Source organism: Notechis scutatus, chromosome 1, assembly GCF_049901735.1.
Source record: "Notechis scutatus isolate UNSWTSFEM ecotype Mainland chromosome 1, rNotScu1.2, whole genome shotgun sequence".
Lineage (NCBI taxonomy): Eukaryota > Metazoa > Chordata > Lepidosauria > Squamata > Elapidae > Notechis > Notechis scutatus.
In genome coordinates, this window is record NC_142009.1 from 135,030,917 (window position 1) to 135,054,993 (window position 24,077).

A 24,077-nucleotide genomic window follows, 5' to 3' on the forward strand; every position below is an offset into this window, starting at 1 on the left:
ATATACGGACAGGGTTTGTGCCTCGCCATTGACTAGCCCTGTCCGCTTCCAGTATTCAGAAGGGTTGTGCAAAGAAAGAGATGTAAAAAGGGTATTCAGCTTTTTTTAAAAAAGGATCTGGGATGTTGTCCCAGGAAGCCCTGTTTTGGGGAAATGTATTTCCTCCAGCAGCATTTAAAACTAACAATCTCTTTTTTTGCTGCTGCTAAGTATGGAGAAAAGAAAAAGGACCAAATAAGGTTATATTTTCATTCTAATTGAACGAAATTGTGAAATATTACAGGGGCATGTCTGTACGTATATAAAATCTCAGCCTGCTATTCACGATTACCACCCTGTAGATTGGAAATATTGAGTATTATTTTCTTCCCAGGCAACAAGTTGCCTGGCATCTTGGAAAACTGAAGCATTTTTATCCTGATAAGACTTGGCAATTGATACATTGTACAGTATGTATGAACAATACAAAAGTGCCTAATTTTCTGTGTGTGTTTGTGTGTGTGTGTGTAAACAGGTATTTCTACTCCAAAGAATTTGAATGCGCAGGACTGATTTTGTGACTATTTGAAACGGACCACATTGTTCAAATCATTCACAATGGTGTATCCAGCCACTTTGTGTAACTTAATTCATTCAGTTCAACCAGTGGCAAAAAATTTTATTAATGGGGACATTCTTTTTCTTTTTCATCATTTGAATGCATATTTAATCAAGTTATCTTGAAGATTTCCAGCCAGATATAGAAAAATCAATTTATGTATTCCAGAAAATAGGACCACAGGGGCCCCCCGAAGCAAAGGAAAGGTTAGATCAGATTAATATTTGAATGGGAGGCTGTCATTAGCCTGGGGGCTTAATTGGGAAGGTGAAAAAGTGCCAGCACGCTGTGATAAACAACTTCCATATAGCTGCAAACCATAATGATTTGGATGTATTCTTGACATTGATTTTATTAGCAGTTTATCCCTCCTCTATTTTTGGTCAGTTCCAAGTGGTATGCATACCTAATGCTCCCACCGCTTATTTTCCCCATAAGAAGAATTCTGGAAGGTGGGCTAGACTGAGAGTGAGTGGGCCAAAGACATCCTGCCACCATTCATCGGTAAGGGAAGACTAGCACTCAAACTCTCCTGGTTTCTATCCCAGGACTACTGATTCTCAAGTTGCTTAGAATTGAGCTTTACTTGAAATAAACTTTACCATATGAATGAGTCCCCATCTTATTAATTTACCTCTCTGATTTGGGCCCCTCTTAATTTTGAATGAGATTACCATTTTCCAGGTTATACAGAGCTCAGACATGGATTTGCACCCCCTTGTCTCAGCAGCCAATGATGCCTGTACATTCCCTAGATCTATCTTTAAGTGATTCCCCGGCTCTGACCTACATGTGTAGAGCAGAGCAATCAGAAAGGCGGAGTAGCTAAAGGAGAGCCCCACCATTAATCCTGTACCTCCCTTTGTAATCTCAGCTCGAGTCATTCCCCTTAATTCCCCCCCTTTGGCCTCCTGTCTGTTTTTGCTAGCTCCCTCCTCCAGGGCGGGTCCCAAGCAGTGATGTGGGATGAATTGACATCCCTGCAGTAGCCTCTGTAGACACAGAAGCAAGCGCAGCGCTGGCCCTCAAGCTACTGTGCGTCCTTTGCTATAGCCCGCTCTGCAGTCATTCATTGCTCTGGAGTAAGGTAGCTGCGGGAGAGACAGCTGCTTTTTGCTTCCCTAGGAGAAATTGCTGATGTGTTCTCCCGTGGAGAAGAGAAATCACGCAAGGTACGAAATAGCTGGAAGACCAATTGGGCAGCAGGTCATAGTGGAGGTGGAATGTCAAAGAAGTCAGAGATTGCTTGAATTTTTCCTTCTCGACTTAAGATGCTTACGGTGTTTCTCTTAAGGCAAGGGTATAGCTTTGCTTTGGGGTCTTAGTTATGCCTTTTTTGTTTTTAACCTGGATAAGCGTTTCAGATATTTTCTAGAAAAATACCGAACCTTTCTGTTCCTTGCTGCCACCATACGGATGGATCTAAAGATAAGCTGTGTTTTAATGATAGCTGGTGACACACTTAACACGACTGAGGGTGGAGAATCATGTCTTTTTCCGAAATTCTCTAGTTGATTTAAAGAAACATTGTGGGTAATATAGGCAGCAAAGATTGTGATAGCTGAGCCTAGGTGGTAACAAAAGGGAAAGGTTTGTGGGCCTGTGGTAGAGTTACATGTACTCATTTTTTTGTCTGTAAGAGCTGTTTTGAGATAAGAAAGCACTTTATTGATTTCTCAAGGTGACAAGAAATGATAGCTGTTTTATATGCTTTAGTTGTTTTGGAGAGAGTTGCACTTTTCTTGGATCTTCTGCATCTGTGCAAGTAGTATTTTCTGTTTGATTGCACAGTTGCCTAATGTGCAATGAGAAATAGTCCTTGTTAGATATATGGAGATTGTGTCAAAAGCTCAAATTGTGTTAGTGAGTTCTGTATCTCCAGGTGACATATTTACATCAATTAATATTTTAAATAATGTTTCTATTGCCTAATATTCTCCTGTGGGGAGAACCAGGCTTTATTGGCATGGAAGAGAAAGCACAATTAAAACCAATTTAGCCTCTACCTAAGGAATTGTTGTTCGCATTTCTGGTCTAAAGCCAGATAGAATGGGTGTGAGCTAAAACTGTTCCAGCAATTTCAACAGGCAAACATTAAATGTAGTAGAATTCTGCCTGTAAAATGTATATATAGCATTTTTCAAAAGGCATATTTGCTTTCATTGGAATAATTTTCTTTGGGAATTCAGTGTCAACTCTCAGGATGATTGAAATTGTATTAACATACTATGTATTTCTTTGAATTCACCTTGTTTGTATGCCTGCGGTAGAAAAAGTCATGCAACGTTATTTGAATTGAAGCCTCTTGACATTATGAAATGTATGTGTGGTTTTTGCATTTTAAAGCCCTCATGTGATGTGCTTGATTTTACTGAGACTTTCATATCTCTGCTCAGTCACAAAGCACATTGGAGAATATTGGTCTATAACTTTCCTAATAGTTTTGTTGTAAGGATTAAAGGGGAAGTATTATATATATGTTGCCCTTGAATGAAATATAGGATATAGCATAATCAAAAAACATAGTTAATAGATTTAAGTATAAAGAGTTTTGTACTCAAAACTACATGGCATTCACACACATCATATTTCTTTTGTGATGTCCAGTAATTCCATTAAGTTTATGGTTAAAAAAAGCATGCATTCAATTACAATCTTAATATCACAGCACATTTTGAACCTAAAATTCATAGCTTTTAAAAATTCTGTGCAGTAGGGTCACACAAGTCTTCCCTCAAAGTGGGAAGCCAATCATAAGTCAAACCCCCTAAGCAGGTTTGGGACCTCAAAATGGCTTGCTGGATGGGAAATTTTAGGAACCATCGTCTCCAGATAGTTGGAGAGCACCTGATTGGAGATAGTTACAAAACATGTATTTGTCAAAAATACTATTACTAATAATAAAGATTGCATCCCCCTCTCCCAAGTTCTTGGGAAGGAGTTCATAAGTGGATAAAAATGTTAAATATACCCTAAATATCTGACTGATTGTGTGAACAGCATAATTCTAGATGAGATGTGTTGAGATACAGTCATTCACTCTCTCAATAGCTATGATTCAGTAATGATTTGATTTCATCAGCATCAGTGGAATGATTCAGGTCAAGCCTGAAACCTAGCCATCGTTTTTTGCAAAGTGCTTTTAGACCCAGAAGGTAAATTTTCTAAATGGAGATTCTCATAGCTAGTTAACTGGGTGGACTTTTAAAGCATTCCTGCAGAAACTTTATCAACAACAATGGGTTGTGTATTGAATTTCCACTTTCAGTGCATTTGCAACTCTTCTGGTTTTGGAACCCTTGATTTTTAAGCCTTCTTTGTGCAATAAAACAGGACAAAACATTTTTCCAAACCTATTTAGAAGCAGTTAGGGGAATTTGTAATGATAGCAGTCCCAAGCATGCCTGTACAGATTAGCATTTGCTTTTCTTCCACAAAGAAAGATTAAGTATTTTAACAAGGCCTTCTGGTTTGGTAGGTTGTGTTAATTTAAAAAGTGGGTCAATACAGAAGTGATCAGGTTTATTATTATTTATTATTATTTTTTTGCCAAGACTACACTCGTGTAAACTGAAATATTCAGTTATTCTCAAAGCTATGCCATAAACTCTGGGGATCCTCCAATTTTCTGCTGAGAGTTATCTTTAGACCATGCTGGAAAAAACTGATTTCTTGGTGCTGAACTTTTCAAACTGTGTAACAGTGAAATGGCCCTTCTTCCCATGAGCGAGTGTAGAAACATATGTGTGCTTATTTATACTGATCAAAGATGTTAGAAAAGTGAATGTGGTAAGAGGACAGAGCAAAAAACAAGGCAGGAAGAGTTTCTTTTTGGTGGTTATTCCATGAGTTATGCTTTTTAAGACAAGGCTTATCTCTTTGTCCAGAGCTTGGTGGTCATGGTGGTTAAAAGGATATTGACTCAGCAATAAAAAAGGGATGAATTCCTAGATGGTCAAAGCTAGAAATTAGACTGAAGACAACTAGTGCTCTAATTCCCCACACCCCAAATCAGTATTTATTTTTACATGAGAATTAGGTTTGCCTCCCCCCATCCCGCAAGAGTATGGAAGGTAGAAATATATATTTTTTTAAAAAAACCAGTTCCCCAAAAATAAGACCTAACACAAAAATAAACCCTGGTGTGTTTTACGCATGCGTCTAATATAAGACCTACCCCCAAAATAAATCCTACCTTAAGAGCCTGGGCAGCCAGCCACCCACCCATTCCGTCTGGTTGATCGCTGTGCTGCAGCCACAAGGTGAGAGGTGGTGATGAAGCTGCTAATGCGCCCCACACTGGCTTACCTCAGGCCATCCATGCCTTGATACCTGCCTCACAGCAGCAGCAGCAGCAGTCATGTGCAGTAGGAGCCCATGTAGGTAAGCTGCTGCGTGGGGCAGCTTCACTCCCCCACCTTGCCTCGTGGCTGCGGCACCAGCATATCACTTGGCCTCCTGCTCTGTTGCAGCTGTGAGAAAGCAGAAGTGGGCCACTCAGGGTCCTGCTGGAGCTGCTGCCATGAGGCAAGGCAGGTGTCGGGGCATGGGTGGCTTGGCTGCGGGGGCCCTGAGGTAAGCCAGTGCAGGTTGTGTGGGGCAGCTCCACCCTCCCTGCCTTGTGCCTCTGGCACTGGCATGCCACACAGCCATCTGCCCCACTGTGAGCAAGCAGAAGAAGTGGGCCTCCTGTACATGGGAAAAAAATAAGACCCCCCCAAAATAAGCCCTAGTGCTTACTTTGGGGCCCAAAGAAAATAAGACCGGTCTTACTTTTGGGGAAACACAAGTAATTGAGGCAGTCCTTGATTTATAATTACAATTGAGCCCAACATTTCTGTTGTTAAGTGAGACATTTGTTAAGTGAATGTTACCCCATTTTATGACCTTTCTTGCCACAGTTGTTAAGTGAAACATTGCAGTTGATAAGTTAGTAACCTGTTTGTTAAGTGAATCTGGCTTCTGCATTGACTTTGCTTGTCAGAAAGTTGCAAAAGGGGATCACATGACCTTGGGACACAGCAACAGTCATAAATATGAACCAGTTGCCAAGTGCCTGAATTTTGATCCCATGATCATGGAGATGCTGCAAAGGTCGAAAACTTTGAAAAACAGTCATCGGTCACATTTTTCTGTGCCGTTGTAACTTTGAACTGTCGGTCACTAAATGAACTGTAAGTCGAGGACAACCTGTTCTTCTAATTCTAGGTAGACATGTGCCTTGCATCTTTGGCTTTGAGAAAATTAATGGTTTACTTTTGCATAACTAAGGCTAAGTTTTTGGACCTGAAAGAGGCAGGGTTGTTTTTATAGCTATGTGAAGCTTCAGTTTGGGCACTGAACTTGAAAACAGTTTGATTAGATCTCTAATCCGTATGATTTTTATGCTTCTGTACATGTGCAGAAATGGGTTTTTCTAATTTGATTTTGAGAAAACAGGATTGAACAGAGGATCTAATAGTTTGCATCAGATCAGTATTCCAAACTATTTCATCTTGAACTATTCAACCGGATTACTTTTCTGAATCAAGGTTCTGATTCTAATGGGCTCAATGCTGATTTGATACTCCTAATTTGTGATTGTGGGTGAGAAGGTCAATAAACATTGCTGTTATTCCCTTAAGGAGGAATCAGGCTGATGTTTCTCTATGAAGCAGTTTCTCCATTAGTTCTTCAAAAAAAATGTGGTTAAAGGTTCCTCCCATCCCGTCTTGTAAAATGGAAGAATCTAGATTACTTTTCAGTAGTAAAAAGTTTGGGATAATACTTTTGTGTCCCTAATTTTTCTTTTTCTTTTCTTTTTTCTACCCAGTTTGACAGGCTAGGAGGCTGCAAATTCTAGTTCTCCCTAGACATGGATTATTTGGGGCCTGTTACTCTCTTTCAATTTAGTTCATGTATCCAGTTATTGTTCAGAGGAAAATAGGGGGGAGTATTATGCCAGATGGTTTGAGTTGCACAAAATAAAAGTAAGATATAAATCAAATTAAATAAATTGGGAATTTTATAGGATAAAGGAAAAAAAAATAAAAATGAATACATGAACTTTTGCATACCCCCTCATTGCTTTCCATTACATGGTATCTATTAAACTATTGTGCATCAGAACCAGAATTCTAAACATAAACTGAGGTTTGCTACCATATAACATGAAAAATAGGAAATGCTTTTTTGGGGAAATGACCTACAGATAATCCTCAACGTGCAACCGTAATTGAGTATGGAATTATGATTGTAAATCATTGTGGTTGCAACTCAAGGCATTATGTGACCAGATTCAAAGTTACAATTGTTGCTATGTTATTAGACAAACATGGTAGTCATTAAATAAACACAACAACCATTAAGTGAATCCATTTTCCCCAGTGGCTGTTTTTTTTTGCCAAAAACCAGAAGTAAACACTGGAAACTGAGAAAAACCATAGCAAATCATGGTCACAACTGTACACTGCTGCAAGGATTTGTAAAATGAGCCGGTTGCCATGCGCCCAAAATGTAATCACATGACCCTGGGGTTGTGTGCAGCTGTCATAATTCTGAAAACATGTTTAAGTAGGTCTGGAGATGTCAATTGTAATTTGGAACAGTCATTAAGCAAACAGTCATAGATCTACTACTATCTGTAGTAAAGTATGTAATTTTCATACAGATCTTCTTCAGATTCAAATCCATGCTGTTTTAGTTAAATGATTTGGTAAGCAGGATATTTTCTGTGTGAAAATAATATCTGCTGCCATTTCTATGAATAATACAGTACAGTAGTTAGAAAAGAGTTTGGTTTTTTTTGCTAAATGAGAATTAGCAGTTTGCAAAGTAGATCCATGGATTTTCTAATATAGCATCTGCCTGACTTCCTCTTTAACTTTTCAAAAGTAGCTTTTATCCCACTGCAATTCTTTGAAATGAGTAGCATATTTTATTTAGTTGTATAATGTGGAAATTGTTTCTCAAAAGCTTGGTTGTAATCTTCATTTTTGACAGCAAAGCCTTTTTGTTTGATGTCTTTCAGTCTCTGTTGTGCAATTTCGTTTAAGGGGTTCTGTTTGTTTAGCTTTTAGTGCATTGTATTATTATTATTATTTAGATTATGTTTTAAAATAAAGATATAATCTAGTTTGAAGGTGGTGGTTAGATTCAGGAACTTTTTGTAGGTAAGTTTTGTAATCTTTTTCTGATTACCTTATTGATGTTTCTTCTAAAATGTGAGAAAGTGGGAAGCCATAAAAGAGAATTCTGAAACTGAAACTGAAATTGTATTCAGTTGGTTTTCATTTTATTAAATTAGAAGAACTGGAGGAGTTCAATATAGTATTGTCAAGAAGGCTCTCACTTTTTGTATTGTACTCAAATATTGAAGACTAAGTCATGCTACTGGTTTTTTTGATTTGTTTTAATAACAATGCCTACTAGAGATGTGAGCTGCATTTCAGTAATAAAACTTTTCTAATAACCTGTTTTCAACTCTCTAAGTTGAATTATTCAATTGAGGATTCTTTCTAGAAATTTTTAAATCATTGTTTTGAAAATGATTATCCAGGTTGTGACCAAAATGAATTGTTCTCTCTTCTGCACATCTTCCTCTGCCTGATAACTTTATGGTTTATCATCAGTTGGCAAAGAAAAACCTATGGGAAAATGCCATTTCATAGGCTTGTATAGCACTTCCTATTCAATAACGCAAGCAGTATTGATTTTGTGGAAAGAAAACTGAGAAAGGAAATAAAAGGTGGGCACAGATGGCTACTTTCTGGTTTTGACCACTCTTGTTTCTGCCCACTAGGCTAAATCTGTGCCCAGTTTCATAAGGTCGACTTCTTAGGACATTCTAGCCATACCATGTAAAGTGGAGGAGTACAGGAGATGGTATTCCAAGATGTTTATCTATTTATAATTTCAGTGTCTAATGCTGACCATTTGAGAATTATTCTATTGTAGAGTACCTCATTCCTCTCCTCCCTTCTTGTTCTTGTGCGTGCATCTTATGTTATATGGAATTGGTCATGTTGAAAATGCTGTAATCTCTTTTAGTTTAATTCTTTTACTTTAATCTGTTGCTAGTAAGAGGGGGATACTCATGGTCCTCAACTTACAACTATCTGTTTGGCAACTCTTTGAAATTACAATGACATTGAAAAAAAATATTTACGATTGTCGGTCCTTGCCTTACAATCATTGCAGCATCCCCACAGTCATATGGTCAAAATTCAGGTGCTTGCCAACCAGTATTGTTAGTGTCTCAGGGTCATGTGATTGCCATTTTACAACCTTCCCAGCCAGCTTCCAACAAGCAAAGTCAATGGAGGAAGCCAGATTCATGTAATGACACATGATTCAACTTAAGTACTGCAGTGATTTGCTTAATAACCATGGCAAAAAGGTTGGAAGACAATCACCTTACTTAGCAACAGAAATTCTGGTCTCAATCATAGTTATAAGAAAAGGACCACCGATATGTACCACATAATCATACCACAATAATACCACAAATTGTGGTGGTGCAGTGTTTAGAATGCAGTACTGCAGGCGACTTTTGCTGACTGCTGGCTGATTGCAATTTGGCAGTTCGAGTCTCACTGGCTCAAGGTTGACTCAGCCTTCCATCCTTCCGAGGTGGGTAAAATGAGGACCCAGATTGTTGGGGAAAATATGCTGACTCTATAAACGGCTTAGAGAGGGCTGTAAAGCACTGTGAAGTGGTATTCAAAGTGCTATTGCTAAAATCAGCTTTCTTTTTCCTTCTTTACTCTTTTGTTTTGTTCTAGGTCAGGGGTAGGGAAACTTGGCTCTTTTACCACTTATGGACTTCAAGTCCCAGAATTCCTAAGTGAGCCATAAAAGCTTCCCCATCCCTGGCCTACTGATTTTTCAGTTGTGGGGGAAATCAATTTTTGACTTGAATGGGACTGTTTAATATACAAATGTAGGACATATTCTTTATATGTCCTTTATATGTCCTACATTTGTATATTAAACAGTCCCATTCAAGTCAAAAATTGATTTCCCCCACAACTGAAAAAACCAGTAGGCCAGGGATAGGGAACCTTTTATGACTCACTCAGGAATTCTGGGAGTTGAAGTCCATAAGTGATAAAAGAGCCAAGTTTTCCTACCCCTGTTCTAGGTGGACATGAAGGTGTCTTAGCGTTATCAGAAAGGGTTCCCTACTCATTTTAATCAACTTTTGTACATGAATCTGAGGAAAGGAAGGTGCCATCTTGTTAGTCCCTCCCAGATAGCAGCATACACGGTATTTTGGACCTGCCTGCTGAGATTACAGATTAAGGAGAAGTCTCCTTTTTGTGCTGCCTGGGGAAACTTTTGTACTCAAGAAGGCTATGATAGAAACATAGGAGCTGTTCAGTAGATTGTGGCTTCAGAATGCTTCTATGTTCTTTCAGCCTATTTCCTGATTCTCAGTATTGTAGAAGGCCTGGCTGTGAGATGCTTGACACTGGCTTGGCAGGATGTTTCCTGCTGCATCCTGGCTGTGTGTGTGTGTGTGTGTGTTGGTGGTGGCAGCAGAAGGGGTCATGCCGAAGAGGAAAAGTGGAAATAACTAAAGATAGCTTTGTGGCTGAAGATAGCCTTTCCACTGTTTATCTTTTTCCCCTCGAGCCCTCCCTGTCTGTTTTGAATGATATGAAAGAAATCTCCTTTCTTGTCCCGAAGGGCTTTTCCAGTGGACCTCTTATTATTGTTGCTTGTTGTGCCGATGCTCTGCAGTTTTGGAGTCCAGTTTATACTTGCTTTTTTGTTTGTAGCAGCTGGATCCCATTCACATGCAGATATAAGGTACAAGTGGAAGAAAAAGCAGCTTTCAAACATGTGATCAGTCCAAGAATTTGTGAAACACAGGAATACCAAACTTACATATAATTTCAATCAAACCTTGTTCTTGGTTTTCTCCCAAGCGTTCTTGATGAACAAACTGATGAGGAGTTCACAGACAAATTTTGAATTATTGCTATTATTATTACTCAGTTTAAACAACTAATGCTTCTGATCTACTGTAGATTACTCAAGCATCAATTAGTAGGTTCTGATTTACCTTCTGTCCTTCCTCTGTAATCCCATCACCACTGATTTTGGCTGTTGTGAGAATTAGTTTTCACACAGTCACACATAAATACAAAAGAACAGGCTGCTACCCACACAAGGAACAAGTACATCTTCTGCCAACAAAAAAGATAATTGCTTTTAGACTTGTGTGTAGAGCAGGCAGGAGCAAGCAGTACAAGAAACTGAACATTGGCTGTTGTATAAGCAGAGCTTGCAGTCACTGGAATTTGTTTATAATGGGTTCATAGTTTGGCTACAACAAGCCAGCTTATCTGAGCCTTCATGTCCTGCAAAATATATTCTTGGTGGAATTTTGTTTTGCTAGCTGAGAGAGAGGCCTATTAGTTGTTTTCAACATGGAGATCTACAGTACTGTACATGCTGGCTGGGGAATTCTGGGAGTTGAAGACCACATATCTTAAAGGTGCCATACTGGGAAGGCTTTCAAGCACTTTTATGAACAGTAGCAACTATCTCAGTTGTTATGTCAGAGGAAAGGCCAAGGGATCATTGTGATATATTTGTGTGCCACTGGTCTTCCAGAAAGGAATCAAAAGCAGCATTGAAAAATACATTATCCCACTCACAATGGTACTATGTTAGACGGAGAAATATGGCTGCTCATTCTCATGCAAAATATCAGCAGGACTTTGAATTCAAGTTTAATATTTACAACACATTGATTTAAAGGCCTAACTAAACATTTTGTTCATCACAAAGTAGGATAAACTCAGGACATCAAAGGAAAAAGAAATGTTTTCAGCCTGAAGAGTAGCATCTGGCAATGATGATGACATGAGATCACTGAAGCAGGGCTCTCTGGCTTGGGCAGAATTTTAAGGGGCAAATCACCAATTTTGTCTCTTAATGCTTTAATTTTCAGGAGTTTCTCAGGGTTTTGAAATGGGTGAATTAAAATATTGCCAGTTTTAAGAAACCACATTTGCCATTTAATGGTCTTCCATATCCTCAAGAGTCATCAAAGAGTATTGTAGGGCCTGATGATGGAATCTGGAGAGATCTATTGGTCTATGACCTTTTCAGTCTGCTTTTTTACTGCTCTTTTGCTTACTCTGTGTGGGATTCTGTCTACCTTTGAGACTCAAGGGTGTTATTTCCTGCTATTTAAACAGCACTGAAAAAAAAGTGGTAGGCATCTAATCTGCTCATTTTATTTCCGCCTTCTCATCTTTGATGTCTCTCCTCTTCCTTCTTACCTGGGGACATGCTCCATGTACCTGGCCAAATGCGCAATGTTTAATAGCAAGCAAAATGCTTTCAGTTGAGTTGTAGGATGGTTCTATAGGTTGGTTATCACACATTTCAGAAGGTATAATGGTATTTCTTATCAGCATATTATCTGCGGCTTGCTATTTCAATGATTCAATCTCGTTTGCAATGGGTGTAAATCAAATTAATAAATAGGCTCATAATAGCATGAACCGGAGATTGAAATCAGAGATAAATGCAGGTGTTTGGATTCAAGAGTGTGAGGGGTCAAATTTTGTTATTGTTGTATCCTTCTTTCCCACTCATTTTCTGCTTGAAGGCCAGGTCATATCCTTTATTTGATTAGATCTGGCCTGAAGAAATATGGTCAATTCTACTGAAGACTGATTTTGTTTTAAATGCAAAGAATTATTTGCTCTTCTGCTCTTTTGCAGAATTACTTTGGCTTTGCAAGTGTTTTCTGCAGCTGTTGTACGGATGCAAATCAGCAATCATCTAGTGATAATTTTCTTCTGTTTTTCATCTCCAGGCACAAACCATGAATTACGTTGGACAGTTAGCAGGGCAGGTCTTTGTGACAGTGAAGGAGCTCTATAAAGGATTAAATCCGGCCACGTTGTCTGGATGCATTGATATCATTGTTATCCGCCAGCCTAATGGAAACCTCCAATGTTCACCTTTTCACGTACGCTTTGGAAAAATGGGAGTTCTGCGTTCCAAGGAAAAAGTGGTAAGGAACAAAAAAAAAAAAAAAATCAGCTTGATTTTTCTTTTTCAGATTACTCTTTGTCCAGAATATTGCAAAAAGAAGGGTTTGCATTTGTTAAATTGGTAAGATGTTGAATATGGGCGCAAGGATTGGAACAATTGGAACCAAAGGTGCTTTTTTAAAAGGCAACTGGACTTGTTCCTTGAAGAACAAGTTTTGCTTCTCATCCAAGAAACTTATTGGATCAGAAGTGAACTGTCTTCAAGGAAAAACAAAGTCCAGTTGCCTTTTTTTAAAAAGCACCTTTGGGACAACCATGACGTGGATGGCTGAGACTCTCTGTAGACTTTCTATCATTTTGCCTGGAAAAACTCCCACCCTCCTATTTCATTTGCTTTCCAAAAGGGCATGGTGGCTGCAGCCATAAATAGCAACTTGTCAATCCAGCCTATGACACTCTGGAGGAGAGCTCAGGTGTGTGTCTGACAGCCATTTAATCTTTTTAAAAAAATACAGTTGATCTATAACACTTGAAGGAAATCAAATGATAATGAGTCCAAATAAAGAAACACTGCCTGGGGATTTCTTAAAAAGAAGTTATCAGTATTTTCAGAATTATGTGAGTTATAACTGCTGTGAGTCAGACTGATTGTTTACTCAGGAATCATTTGTTGTGCATAAGGGCTTTCATCAGCTATCTAGCAATGAATGCTTATTTAGTTACTCACCTCAGCCTATCCCTTGATTAATGACTGCTTTAAGCTCTTTTATGAACTTTATATAATGTGGTTTTAACCACGTACTGCAGAACATGTATTGAAACAAGTAGATTTAAATGATCTTAAATCAGATGTCACTTGAGGTAAGTAAATGATTCTTAATTTTTGCTAGATTATGGTCTTCGCTCCTAATGTTACTTGGTGTAGTATAATGACTAATAACATCTGAGAAGTTCTGGATTCAGACATTATTATCTGAGTCTTTCACAGAACTTAAGGCAGTTTTTCCTCATTTTTAAAGGCATACGAGCCGCAATGGCACAGTGTTTAGAATGCAGTACTGTGGGCTACTTCTGCTGACTGCTGGCTGCCAGCAGTTCGGCAATTCGAACTCACTAGACTCAAGATTGGCTCAGCCTTCCATCCTTCTGAGGTCGGTAAAATAAGGACCCAGATTGTTGGGGGAAATAGGCTGACCCTGTAAACCGCTTAGAGAGGGCTGTAAAGCACTGTGAAGCGGTATATAAGTCTAAATGCTGCCATTGCTATAATCAACCTTAATAGAAATTGCTGACATAATATGAAGTGTTTTAACAACTTGGACCCTGTTGCTATAAAATGGGTAAAAAGTTCTTTCACTTTCATTCTTTCACATGACATATTTTCTTGAGGATATTTTTTTAATCCATGTACTTTTTGCATTCTGTCTTTCTCAAGGTTGACATAGAAATTAATGGAGAATCTGTGGATTTGCACATGAAATTAGGAGACAACGGAGAAGCATTTTTTGTAGAGGAAACAGATGACAAAGAGGTGAGACCAGCCCACCATATGTATTTTGTTTGTCATATTTTATAGTGTACAAGGGAACACAGAAATCAATAACAAAACAAGGGATTGATGTTTGTTTTAAGAAATCAATTGTAGGATTATCTACTATATTAAGTTTTTTTTTGTCATATAGGACTAGATTTATGTCTAAAATAGCCACTAGTGCACATTCTTCAACTTATTTCAAAGAACTATGTTAAGTAGTTGCTAGACATTATGGAAGAAAATTAGGGTTTTTTAAAATAATTTTCTCTAGTTTTCTCTAGTAGATAAGCCATTAGCAGAGGAAATCTGGCATAGAATATAATGTATGCATATGATGAATACATTAAATCATCAGTTTTTTTGCCAAGTTTGCAACATCGTTAACATTTAAAATCAAGGATTATCAGGGCTCACTTCCTGGCAAGCCACAGCTTTTAAATTTGAGATATTTTCTTGATTTGTACATTTTGCTGAGTTTGCCTTTTCCAGAAGAGTTTCTGTCAAGAGGGCTTTTGGAAAGGATGGATATGTGTGCATATATGTGTATTTGTAATATTTAGGTTTCTGTATATATACACATACCTATTCTGCCGGCCTTGAAAGATTCACTGGTTCAGAACAGATTTGGAGCATATAAATTCACTATTGTTTCATTTGAGTTGACAGATGCCAGGTGTCAACAGACTTGTGTTTCCTTTCTTTAAGGAGGCAATTCCATACCACTTGGCTACATCCCCCATTTTGTCCGAGGGATCTTCTCTCATGGAATTACAGCTGAAGAGAAATTCTGCTGATAGGTTAAGGAGCATGGACACTGCTGGTCCTTCACAGTTACCTATCCCTACTTCTCCTTCTGCCCCTGAATCCATGATTGCAAGTTGTTCTGTCAAGAAAAGAAGGAAGAGGAGAAGGAAATCCGCCCATAAAATAGACACTTCAAAAAGAGACGAAAATGCCGATACTACTGAAGACGAAAACATGTTCCCTATAGAAATGAGTTCCGATGAAGAAAATGAGCTGCTAGATACTACTTCCAGGTATTCATCTAGAGGGTCTAATTCATTCAGTGTTAATTTTTAATTTCAAGTTGAACAATAGTTTAACATTTAAATATTTTAAATACATTTTTTCTGCTTTTTTATAGTACAAGAACTTTAGAATGCTTATACATTGTAGCTTTTATTTTGATTAAAGTCACAGGATTACAGTATTATGGTTATCTTGTGGAGTTTAGTTGAACAGCTAAAGGTTATGCTTGCTGTCATTTATGTTACATTGTTTTTTTTTTTTAAATAAAGTTTTATTTGGGTTTTCACACATACAAAATATAAGTAAAACATCTTTTTTGAAAATAGCATGCTCCCGGGATGAACTTCTTTATACAGACACAAAACTCAATTTCATGCTCCTTTTTGTGTTCTATTCCATATCTTATACTATTCTACATTTTAATCATACATTGTTTCATATTTTCTAAAATTATTTCTGTTTCTAATATAACAATACTATCTTATGTACCTTTGCAGAATCCCTTTTTCCATTAAATTTTCACCCATTATCTCTAAATAGGCCCTGTTTCTCTATATTTTGTTTCTGTCCTTTATAACTTCTTTTCCTTTCTTTCTTCCCTCTCATCTTCTCCCTCCCCTTTTTACCCCCTTGTCTCTCTACTTCTATTTCTCTCTTCTGCATTTCCCTCTTATGTTGCTTTCTGATTTTATACTTATTTTTCACTCTTTTTTTTTTTTTTTTTGGAGTTGTTTTTCCCAATCTTAAACTTTCCATTCTCTTTCCCCCCTTTCCTTTTTTCCCCCCACCTAAGATTACTTGTTCATTAAAGATGGCTTCTTCTTTGTCGCAATCTTCTTGTTCTGCAGGCATTTCTTGTTGTTTCTTATAGTTCCAAATCTCCATTTCTAAAAACTGAAATACGAAGCCAAAAGAACCTCTCCCTTCTTGTGCATCTTCTTTGTACTTTTAAAGTTCCATTTTCAGTTCTTCTAAAAGTGGAGCCATTTTAAACAGTTGTAAACAACCACCTGATTGATTTTAGTCATTCAGATACAATAACCAAAAATCCAGAAATCATCAAGTAATCCAAATAGTCCCGAGTTATTTCTTCTTATTTCTTTTTCCACTTTCTCTTCCTGGGGTTTTTGTTGCGATGTTTCAGTTAAAATTTATCTTTTGGAAGTCTTGTTGAGATTTTGCTGTAAGTTCTTTTTAATTCCAGGCAGTCTCCTCCCTTTCAGATCCTGCCCTTTTATTCTTTTTCTCTCCTTTCCTGTTTTCAAAAGCTTTTGATTATCCAGAAATTTTTATTATCCCTTTGACTTTTTATTTTCAGCATTAAATGCCTATTAATGTCAAAGTGGATTTTTTTCCAATTTCTTGCTTAAGTCTCTTAGCTGTCAGTATAGGAAAAGGAGAAAAAAAACAAAAACAAATCGTTTCCCTTTTCTCTGTCCTTCTCAGCTTAAAAATCTTCTTAGGGAACAATGTTATTTTTATTTTTTTAATAGTTTCAATTCCAGGGTACCTTATTTGTTGCTTTTGCTGTTTGACCCAGTCAACCAAAACTTTCTCTTCTTATCTTCCTCCTGCACATTCTTTTCGGGTTGAGTTCTTCTTTGTGGTGGCCATTTCTGACCACCGCTACAACCGCCTTCGGGAAAGGGAGTAATGGCTAGCTGGGGAGGAGAGATGCGGCTCTCCTCAACCCTGCAGGCAGTCTCCCCCTTCTTCACCACCTCTACGAGGTGGCTTAGCCCTGAAACCAGCCGGCTCGGGGCGCTCCAGTGGCGAGCACGGATCGAAGCCTTACAGAGACGAGATTTCGGTCTGTCGCCAAAGAAGCTCAAACCGGAAGTCCCCCATTTATGTTGTATTGTTTTTTAAAATGGTGTGTACATGAATTGCAGCATAGCATCCAAACAATTCGTTGCTCTGATTTTTGTTATTAAATCAACTTTCCTCATAGATAAGTTATTATCCCTATGGACTGCCTCCTACCATAGTTGTCCTTGCTATTGTAGATGCTAGTCTCCCTCTGTTTACTACTTTCCTTTATTTCAGAAGTAAATAAAGGGAATTATTTTTTCCTGCCCAAATGCACAGAAATATTTCATTCATCCATATAGGCACCTTTTTGAAAAATTAGCTGGAAATTTCAAAACACTCCAAAAACACTCATTCAGCTTCTGTGGCTGTTTTCTGACATTTATGTTTTGTAACAGCAAAGGGACCTAATATTTGCGACAAGTTCTTGAGTAAAAGGATTCATGAAATTGGATAAAGCTGATGAATGTGTAAAAATATTGTGCCTAGAGAACAGTGGTTGACTGAATATTTTCAACTAGCAGTTGAGAGATGCTTCATCCATGTTTCTTCAGAATCAATGTCTTCCTACCAATATATGTATTTGTAATATTTCACAATATTATTTAAAAAAAAAACATGCTCAGATGATCAAAATGTCTAAGTAAAGTTGCCTATTTGTTTTACCCCTCCCTCAGCTGATTGTGTTGTGGTACATCTGTAATTTTGAAGCATTATACTCCTGTACTCTTTCAAAATAAATTACTGTATCTCATTAAGTGAAAACAAGATGAAAAAAACAGCAAATAAGATAATAACACCACCTGTTTGCTCCATTGAATTTATAATGAACAATTACTAGAACATTTTAAAGCGTTCATCTGGAAAGAACTTCAGACATGATATATATGATATGATCAGGAATGGGCTTTAAACATTTTAGCAATGGGTTCTCTGCCTGGTTGCTGGGTGGGCGTGGCCATGGTGGGCATGGCCTAGTTGGCCTCCTGCAGCACGAAGAGGGGGGCGTTTTTGCCCTTCCTGGGCTCCAGAGGCTTTTCTCGAGCCTCTGGGAAAGCGAAAACAGCCTCCATGGGCTCTGGAAGCTTTCTGGAAGCCAGAAATAGGCCCGTTTCCGGCCTTCCCAAACTTCTGGGAGGCCTGTTTTTGCCCTCCCCAAACCTCCACATGTGCCTGCACCCAAAACCTCCACATGCGCCTGCACCCAAAACCTCCACATGCGCCTGCACCCATCCTCTAGCTAAGATTTTGCAGTTCAGAGAACCCCCAAATCCCACTCCTGGCTGGCCCCGCCCACCCAGGGAGGGGTGGGGCAGGGTGGGCGGGGCCAGCCAGGAGTGGGGTTTGGGAGTTCTCTGAACTGCAAAATCTTAGCAAGAGGATCTCCCGAACCCCTGTGAACCCCTAGCAGCCCACCCCTGGATATGATGTGTTGTAACATGATAATAGGTTTTACCAAGAATTCCTAAATCAGGTGGTTATGAGAAATGTAGAAAACACATTTTTTGCCAGAAAGTAGAATCCATTTTTAGCACATTTTTCTGAAAGCATCTAGAATCTTTCACAATAGCATCCATGGGTTTAAAATGCATTAATTTTTACATGTTTTTGTTGTACCATTATTACTGTATGCAATGCTAGATATGGGCATTTGAAACAAAACCCTTCTTTTTCTGTGTATTGTTCATCTTCAGATCATCTGTCCCTGATTTCTGCAGGGATGAAGACATCGGGGTGGTTTCTTCTATAAATGTGCTTGCTCATCCCCACTCAGATGGAGAATGGACATCCAGACAGAGGTACAATGCATGTTACCAGGATAAATCAAATAATCTCCATGATGAACCCTTTTCACGTATTCTTCCTTTTCAGACCTATTCAGCAATTAAAGGAAGGACAAGACTTTTCATGCTTCTGGATTTAATCCTATGAGCATCTCTCTGGTTTCAATTCCATTTCGACCATTTAAACTCCAGTTCAACACTTCCAGTTTCAGTCACACATTCAGGGCTCAGCTATATGTTATATGTGAATGTGTGTAAGCCAATTTCTTTCACCTCAAAACTGTGGGAAGATGAATTGTTTGGAACAGTTTTTAAGTTGGGAGCTGAGAAGGATTAGTTTAAGCTTTGTCCTTCTAACAGAGTTTGAATACAGATTTTCTATACGTTTCGTATGTAACAGGAATGGTTTGATCTCTCATCTTGTTAGGCTTAATTTCAGAAAACTGTTGGCCCAAAGTATCCATTTTTAGGTATAATGTTCTTTTCTTTGGTATAAACATACACAAAGCCTTTATGTCTCTTTAGGATTGAGTGCTGCTTCCTTTGAGGTGATTGTGTTACCACAAAGTATAATGGCGCCTGTGCTGTTTGCAGCTTCTTGTTAAGCATTTGTGTAGAGTGGTTTAGTGGTTTCTTGAACTTTATTCTGCCTTCCTGTGTCTTGCATAGAGCAGTGCTGGATCTTGTCATTTAGGAACTCACTTTTGTTTAACCCAATTTGCCTGTTTTCCAAGAGGCAGATGACAGCCTCAGCAACACGGGTTGATTTGAAACATATTGCAGGATAATGTGGTCTAATCGTTCTCTTTTTCCCTCCCCTCCTGCTATATTATACTATCCAGTAAACCTAGAACTTGCATAGGGAGGTCCTCTCATCTCACTGTTCCAGCAGAGGGAAGCTTATCTAGTTCTTGTCCTGACCGGACCTCCCACTGTCCTGCTGCAGACAGGTAGAACAGCCAGTTGCATATTTGGATTGGTGATTAACCTTTTAATACTGTTAACGGTATACAAAATGGGTGGACCTTTTCAAACTGATATCGTTTACTAACTCGTGGCAGGAAACTGGGAAGTCATTCATAAGGTTTTTGCCTGGGATTTTTAAGTCATAGTATTAATTGTACAAAAAGTATAAATCTCCCATCAAACAGTAGGTGGCATCTATGTCTGTCTGTCTGTCTGTCTGTCTGTCTGTCTGTCTGTCTGTCCATCCTTCTATCCCTCTATCATCTACCTACCTGCTCTAGATGCTGCACATAGATTTCATGGCACTTGTTGTTTTCTACTCCTTTTCCTTTCTTCAGAATTTTTTCTAATATCCTTCCTTTCACCTTGCCTGTAATTCATTAATTACTGCCTTACATTCTTGATTTTTCTGCCTTTCCAAAGTTGGGTTTTTAAACTCCAGGTTCCCGATAGTCCAGCCCTCTGTACTAGCGGAGAAGAGGGTAGTTTTTTTGATAGCAAGTCAGAAGATTTCCTCAGTGTTGCACAATCAATTGGATATTGTTTTTTTCTAATCGTACTATATTTTATATATATGGTATATGTCTCCAATCATACTTGCCAAGGGATTTGGGTGCAGAAATGAAACTTTTCTGGTTCTGAGGTGTTTTTTTTTTTCAGTGAAAAGAACCAATTTTGCACATACAATTTTCATGTCAGAAGAACTATTGACAAGGAAGTGTACAGTAGATCGCTCTTGGCTAGGAAAATGCCAGAATCTACTCCTTATATTAGCATTAAAACCAAACTAATTCAAAATATCTTTCTTACAGTAACAGGTTCTTACAATTTAACAGTTCTTAAAAAAATGTATGCATCCAATTTATAAGTTTATGAATATATGTAGCAATAGATTATTCTAGACCTCCAAAACAGCTGGGTGACTTTGAACCAGCCACTCTCATTCTCATCTCATGTCACAGGACTGTTTTTATTGGGGGGGGGGGGGAATAAAAATAGGAGTATTACATATCTTTGCCACCTTGAGTTATTTATATTTATCAAAATAAAATAAAATTACAAGACAGATGAAATAGGTCATATAATTCTAGGATAAGAATCCTTTTTGAAGGAAAGTTAATTTAAAAGTGATTCATGGCTGTGCAGGACAAGACTGCACCACAGCCCCCAAGACTTCACTCAAATGCAAACTGTAGCCATCACTTTCAACAAAGAAAAGTTTAGCTTGATCTTGCAGCTACTGGTAGTTGTGGACGTTTTCCATCTCCGGAAGCTTACTGTCCCAAAAACGTTTTAAGGAAGCCAAAAGTGAGTTGTAGGTTTGCATGAAAAAAAAAAGTGTATAAATCAGAAACTGAAATGGTTCTGAAGCAAGAGAAATCCACGGGGGATTGGAAGTCCCCTAGTTAATGGCTTACATCCCTTTTAGGGCATGGGAAATCTCTAGACTGGCTGACAGCCTCTGTCACAAGGAGGTTTTGTGGCTGGGGTTTCCTTTAACGCTCACTGGCTGGTGTGCTTTTATAGATTCATAACTTCCTTCCTTCGGACAGCATTTGCTTCTCCCCCACCCCTTTTTTTTTTGGCCTGTGTCTGATGGGAAAAAAAATTACACTTCCCATTTCTGTGGTTGTTGAGTTTCATATCAGGAGTGACATTTGAGAGCAAACGGCCATCAGCTCTCTGAATAGGTTTCTTTATCCTTTGTTATTGCATCAGGTTCACGTATGTACACAAGCTGCTCACCTATATGTTTTCCACATTATGAAACAAGTTATAGCCATCCTTAAATATAAAGAAATGAAGAATAAGACTATACTTGAATTCATATTTACCCCGAGGCTATTATAATTTAAATGCATATTTTAATGATATAATTCTATATTCTGAAACATCAGTGCATTTCACAACCAGGAAAGTTTCTGTAATTTTCAGATTGTATCTAGAGTTTGTAAAAGTAAAACCCAAAGGACAATAAAAGTCTGTTTTTCTACTTCACTAGCTAGAGGAGGAGGAAAACATGTTGTAGCCATTTTCCTCCTTTTGCTTGCAATTCAAATTGCTGATTTTTTTTTGAAAGCAGGTTATAAAATCTAGCACTGATGTTGCTACCTCGTTTGGGTGATGAAATGTCTGCAAGGAAACAGCCAAACTTAGAGAGCGCCAAGGATCCCTCAGCATTTGTTCTAAGATAGCCTGTGCGAAAGGGATAGCTTTCTTCCTGGGGATTATTATTGCAACAGAAATAAATGCCGCCTGTAAATAAACATTTACAGTGTGCTTTCAGTTAGGGGTCTACATCTTCCAGGTTGTATTTTTTTGTTCTGTATTTTTTTTTTCTGGATTGAGATAGTGGGTCAGTTGCTTAGCCTAGTCCCAGCTACATTAAGATTTTTTTTTTCCCCGTCGTGCCACTGATTTCAATGAGCAGTTTCCATTCTTCCTCCTGGGTGATTTTACAGTGATTTTCCAGGGTAAAGGCCTATCTAGCTAATGAAGTTGTTTATTTTTTTCTGCTTTCCTTTCTTCTTGATGAAATTATATATACCACTGGCTATTAGTTTTCTTCCACCTTAATTTATCCATACTATGTGCCATTGAATAACCACTATATATCGTACCATTTTATCTGGAAATAGAGAGGATCAATGTTTGTAAAGCCCTTGTTTTTTTATGTATAAATGATATAATTTTGACTACATTTCTACTAGCATTAATAATTCATCCCTCCCTCCCTCCCATTGTGCCATGTTATCGTTGTGTGCACACTCTAAAAATTAAATGTAGGCACCAATTTCTTCCTTCTTCCTCAATAATTGACTAATGGTGCCATAACTAAGCAGTGCCCAAATTATACATACTTTAAACATGTAGTTTATTTACTCAACTTGCTCTTTGTACTGCAAGTCCTCTGCTATGGTGCCAGTCACATTAGTGATTCAAACGGATCGTTTTGTGTCAGCAATTTTATAAAATAGCCCCACTGAGTGAAGGGATCTGCATGGATTTCAACAGGAAAGACAACATGTTTTGATTTTGAAGCAGTTTGAGCTTAAAACACCCCATTTCAAGTTCAGACCGATTGTATGGTGTTGAAATGTTCTGTTTGAACAAAACCAGTCGTATTCTGAACTTGAAACAAGTTTCTTTTGATTTCAGAAGCCTGTTTCAAACTTGAGACAAAGCTGTTTGGGGTTCTGAATGTTCCAGTAAGATTCCGACAGCGTGTTTCAAATTTGAATCACCTGCCTGGAATTTAAAATGGGCATTTTGAGCTTGAAACCTTTTGTACAGTTATCCAAAGTCCTGTGCAATTCTGAGCTTAAGAGGATAAAAGTCAAGATACGCATACCCGTGTGCTGTTTTTCCTGTTTCAGGAGCCGCTGTCTCTGTTTGTGCACATTGCCCGTTCCCATATGTGTCTTCCTTTGCGTGGGCCTATACAATAATAGTCAGCATTATCTTTTGTTGACCTTGTTCAAAGAATGAGAAGAAGCCTTTCTGTTTTTTTCCTGGAGGGTAGAGGCATGGTCCTAAAGCTTTTATTTTGCTGTGATCTCTGGCAACTTCCTTTAAAGTGTGCATCCTGTTGAAACTAATACAATTTACCTTTGCATAAGACTGATTACTTGAAAACGTGTACTGTGCCCATTTGGCAAATCATCTGTTGAAAGGGGAAAAGCACAGTGAGTTTACTGTTTGTGCACTTGTACATGTTTCAGTGGCTATGGTGCGGTCATACATGTGGTTGAATTCCCAAAGGAAGTCTTTGGAAGTCTCTTTTCTATGTCAAACAGAAGAACTATTAGCTCTTTGTTTAGCTTCAGAATGTTGAATCTCCCTTTAGTTTAACATCATCTTAATTGCCTCCTCTGGCCAGCAGTTTGGGTTGTCTCTCGATCAAGACTTATATCCAAATTGATTTAGTCGGCTTAAGCCCATACAGTATTGGCACTCAGAATAGAAAATGGAGCAGCCTGCTTTATGGTCATGCTCATCCCGATTCTTCCCTCTTCTTCCTGCAGCCCTTCAGATTCGCGACCTCTCACTCCTAAAAGTGATTCTGAATTAGTCAGTAAACCTCTGGAAAGAAGCATTGCGAACAATAATCCTCAGATTCATTGGGACTGGGGAGAACTACCTCAAGCCACAAAGGTATGTGAAAAGAAACAAGAATGAGATATTACAGATTTTTTTTAAAATAGAACACTTGAAGTTCCTCTTCTGTCTGAATGGGATGTAGAACTCTGAAGTGGCTAATAGATACAGAGGGAAGATGTAGATCAAAGGTGTCCAATTTGATGCGGAGGGCCGCATCAGGATTGGGGGCTGGGTGGGTGTGGCCAGTTCGATGTCAC

At 38.4% G+C, this 24,077-nt stretch overlaps 1 protein-coding gene across 8 annotated transcripts in view; it reads left to right on the plus strand.

Annotated features, from left to right (window-relative positions):
* The window catches only part of LPIN1 (lipin 1), a 122,511-nt gene that overhangs the window by 66,424 nt on the left and 32,010 nt on the right, over positions 1–24,077 (plus strand). For 3 of the 8 annotated variants that reach the window (XM_026674301.2, XM_087946727.1, XM_087946739.1), the window contains 6 exons: positions 12,417–12,617; positions 14,033–14,128; positions 14,837–15,168; positions 18,664–18,768; positions 19,596–19,703; positions 23,745–23,874. In XM_026674301.2, the coding sequence (XP_026530086.1) occupies positions 12,417–12,617; positions 14,033–14,128; positions 14,837–15,168; positions 18,664–18,768; positions 19,596–19,703; positions 23,745–23,874 (972 nt within the window). Of the gene's footprint in view, positions 1–1,585; positions 1,771–12,416; positions 12,618–14,032; positions 14,129–14,836; positions 15,169–18,663; positions 18,769–19,595; positions 19,704–23,744; positions 23,875–24,077 lie in introns of those variants that run through there. The other 5 variants (XM_087946742.1, XM_087946760.1, XM_026674303.2 and 2 more) reach the window with 3 other exon arrangements.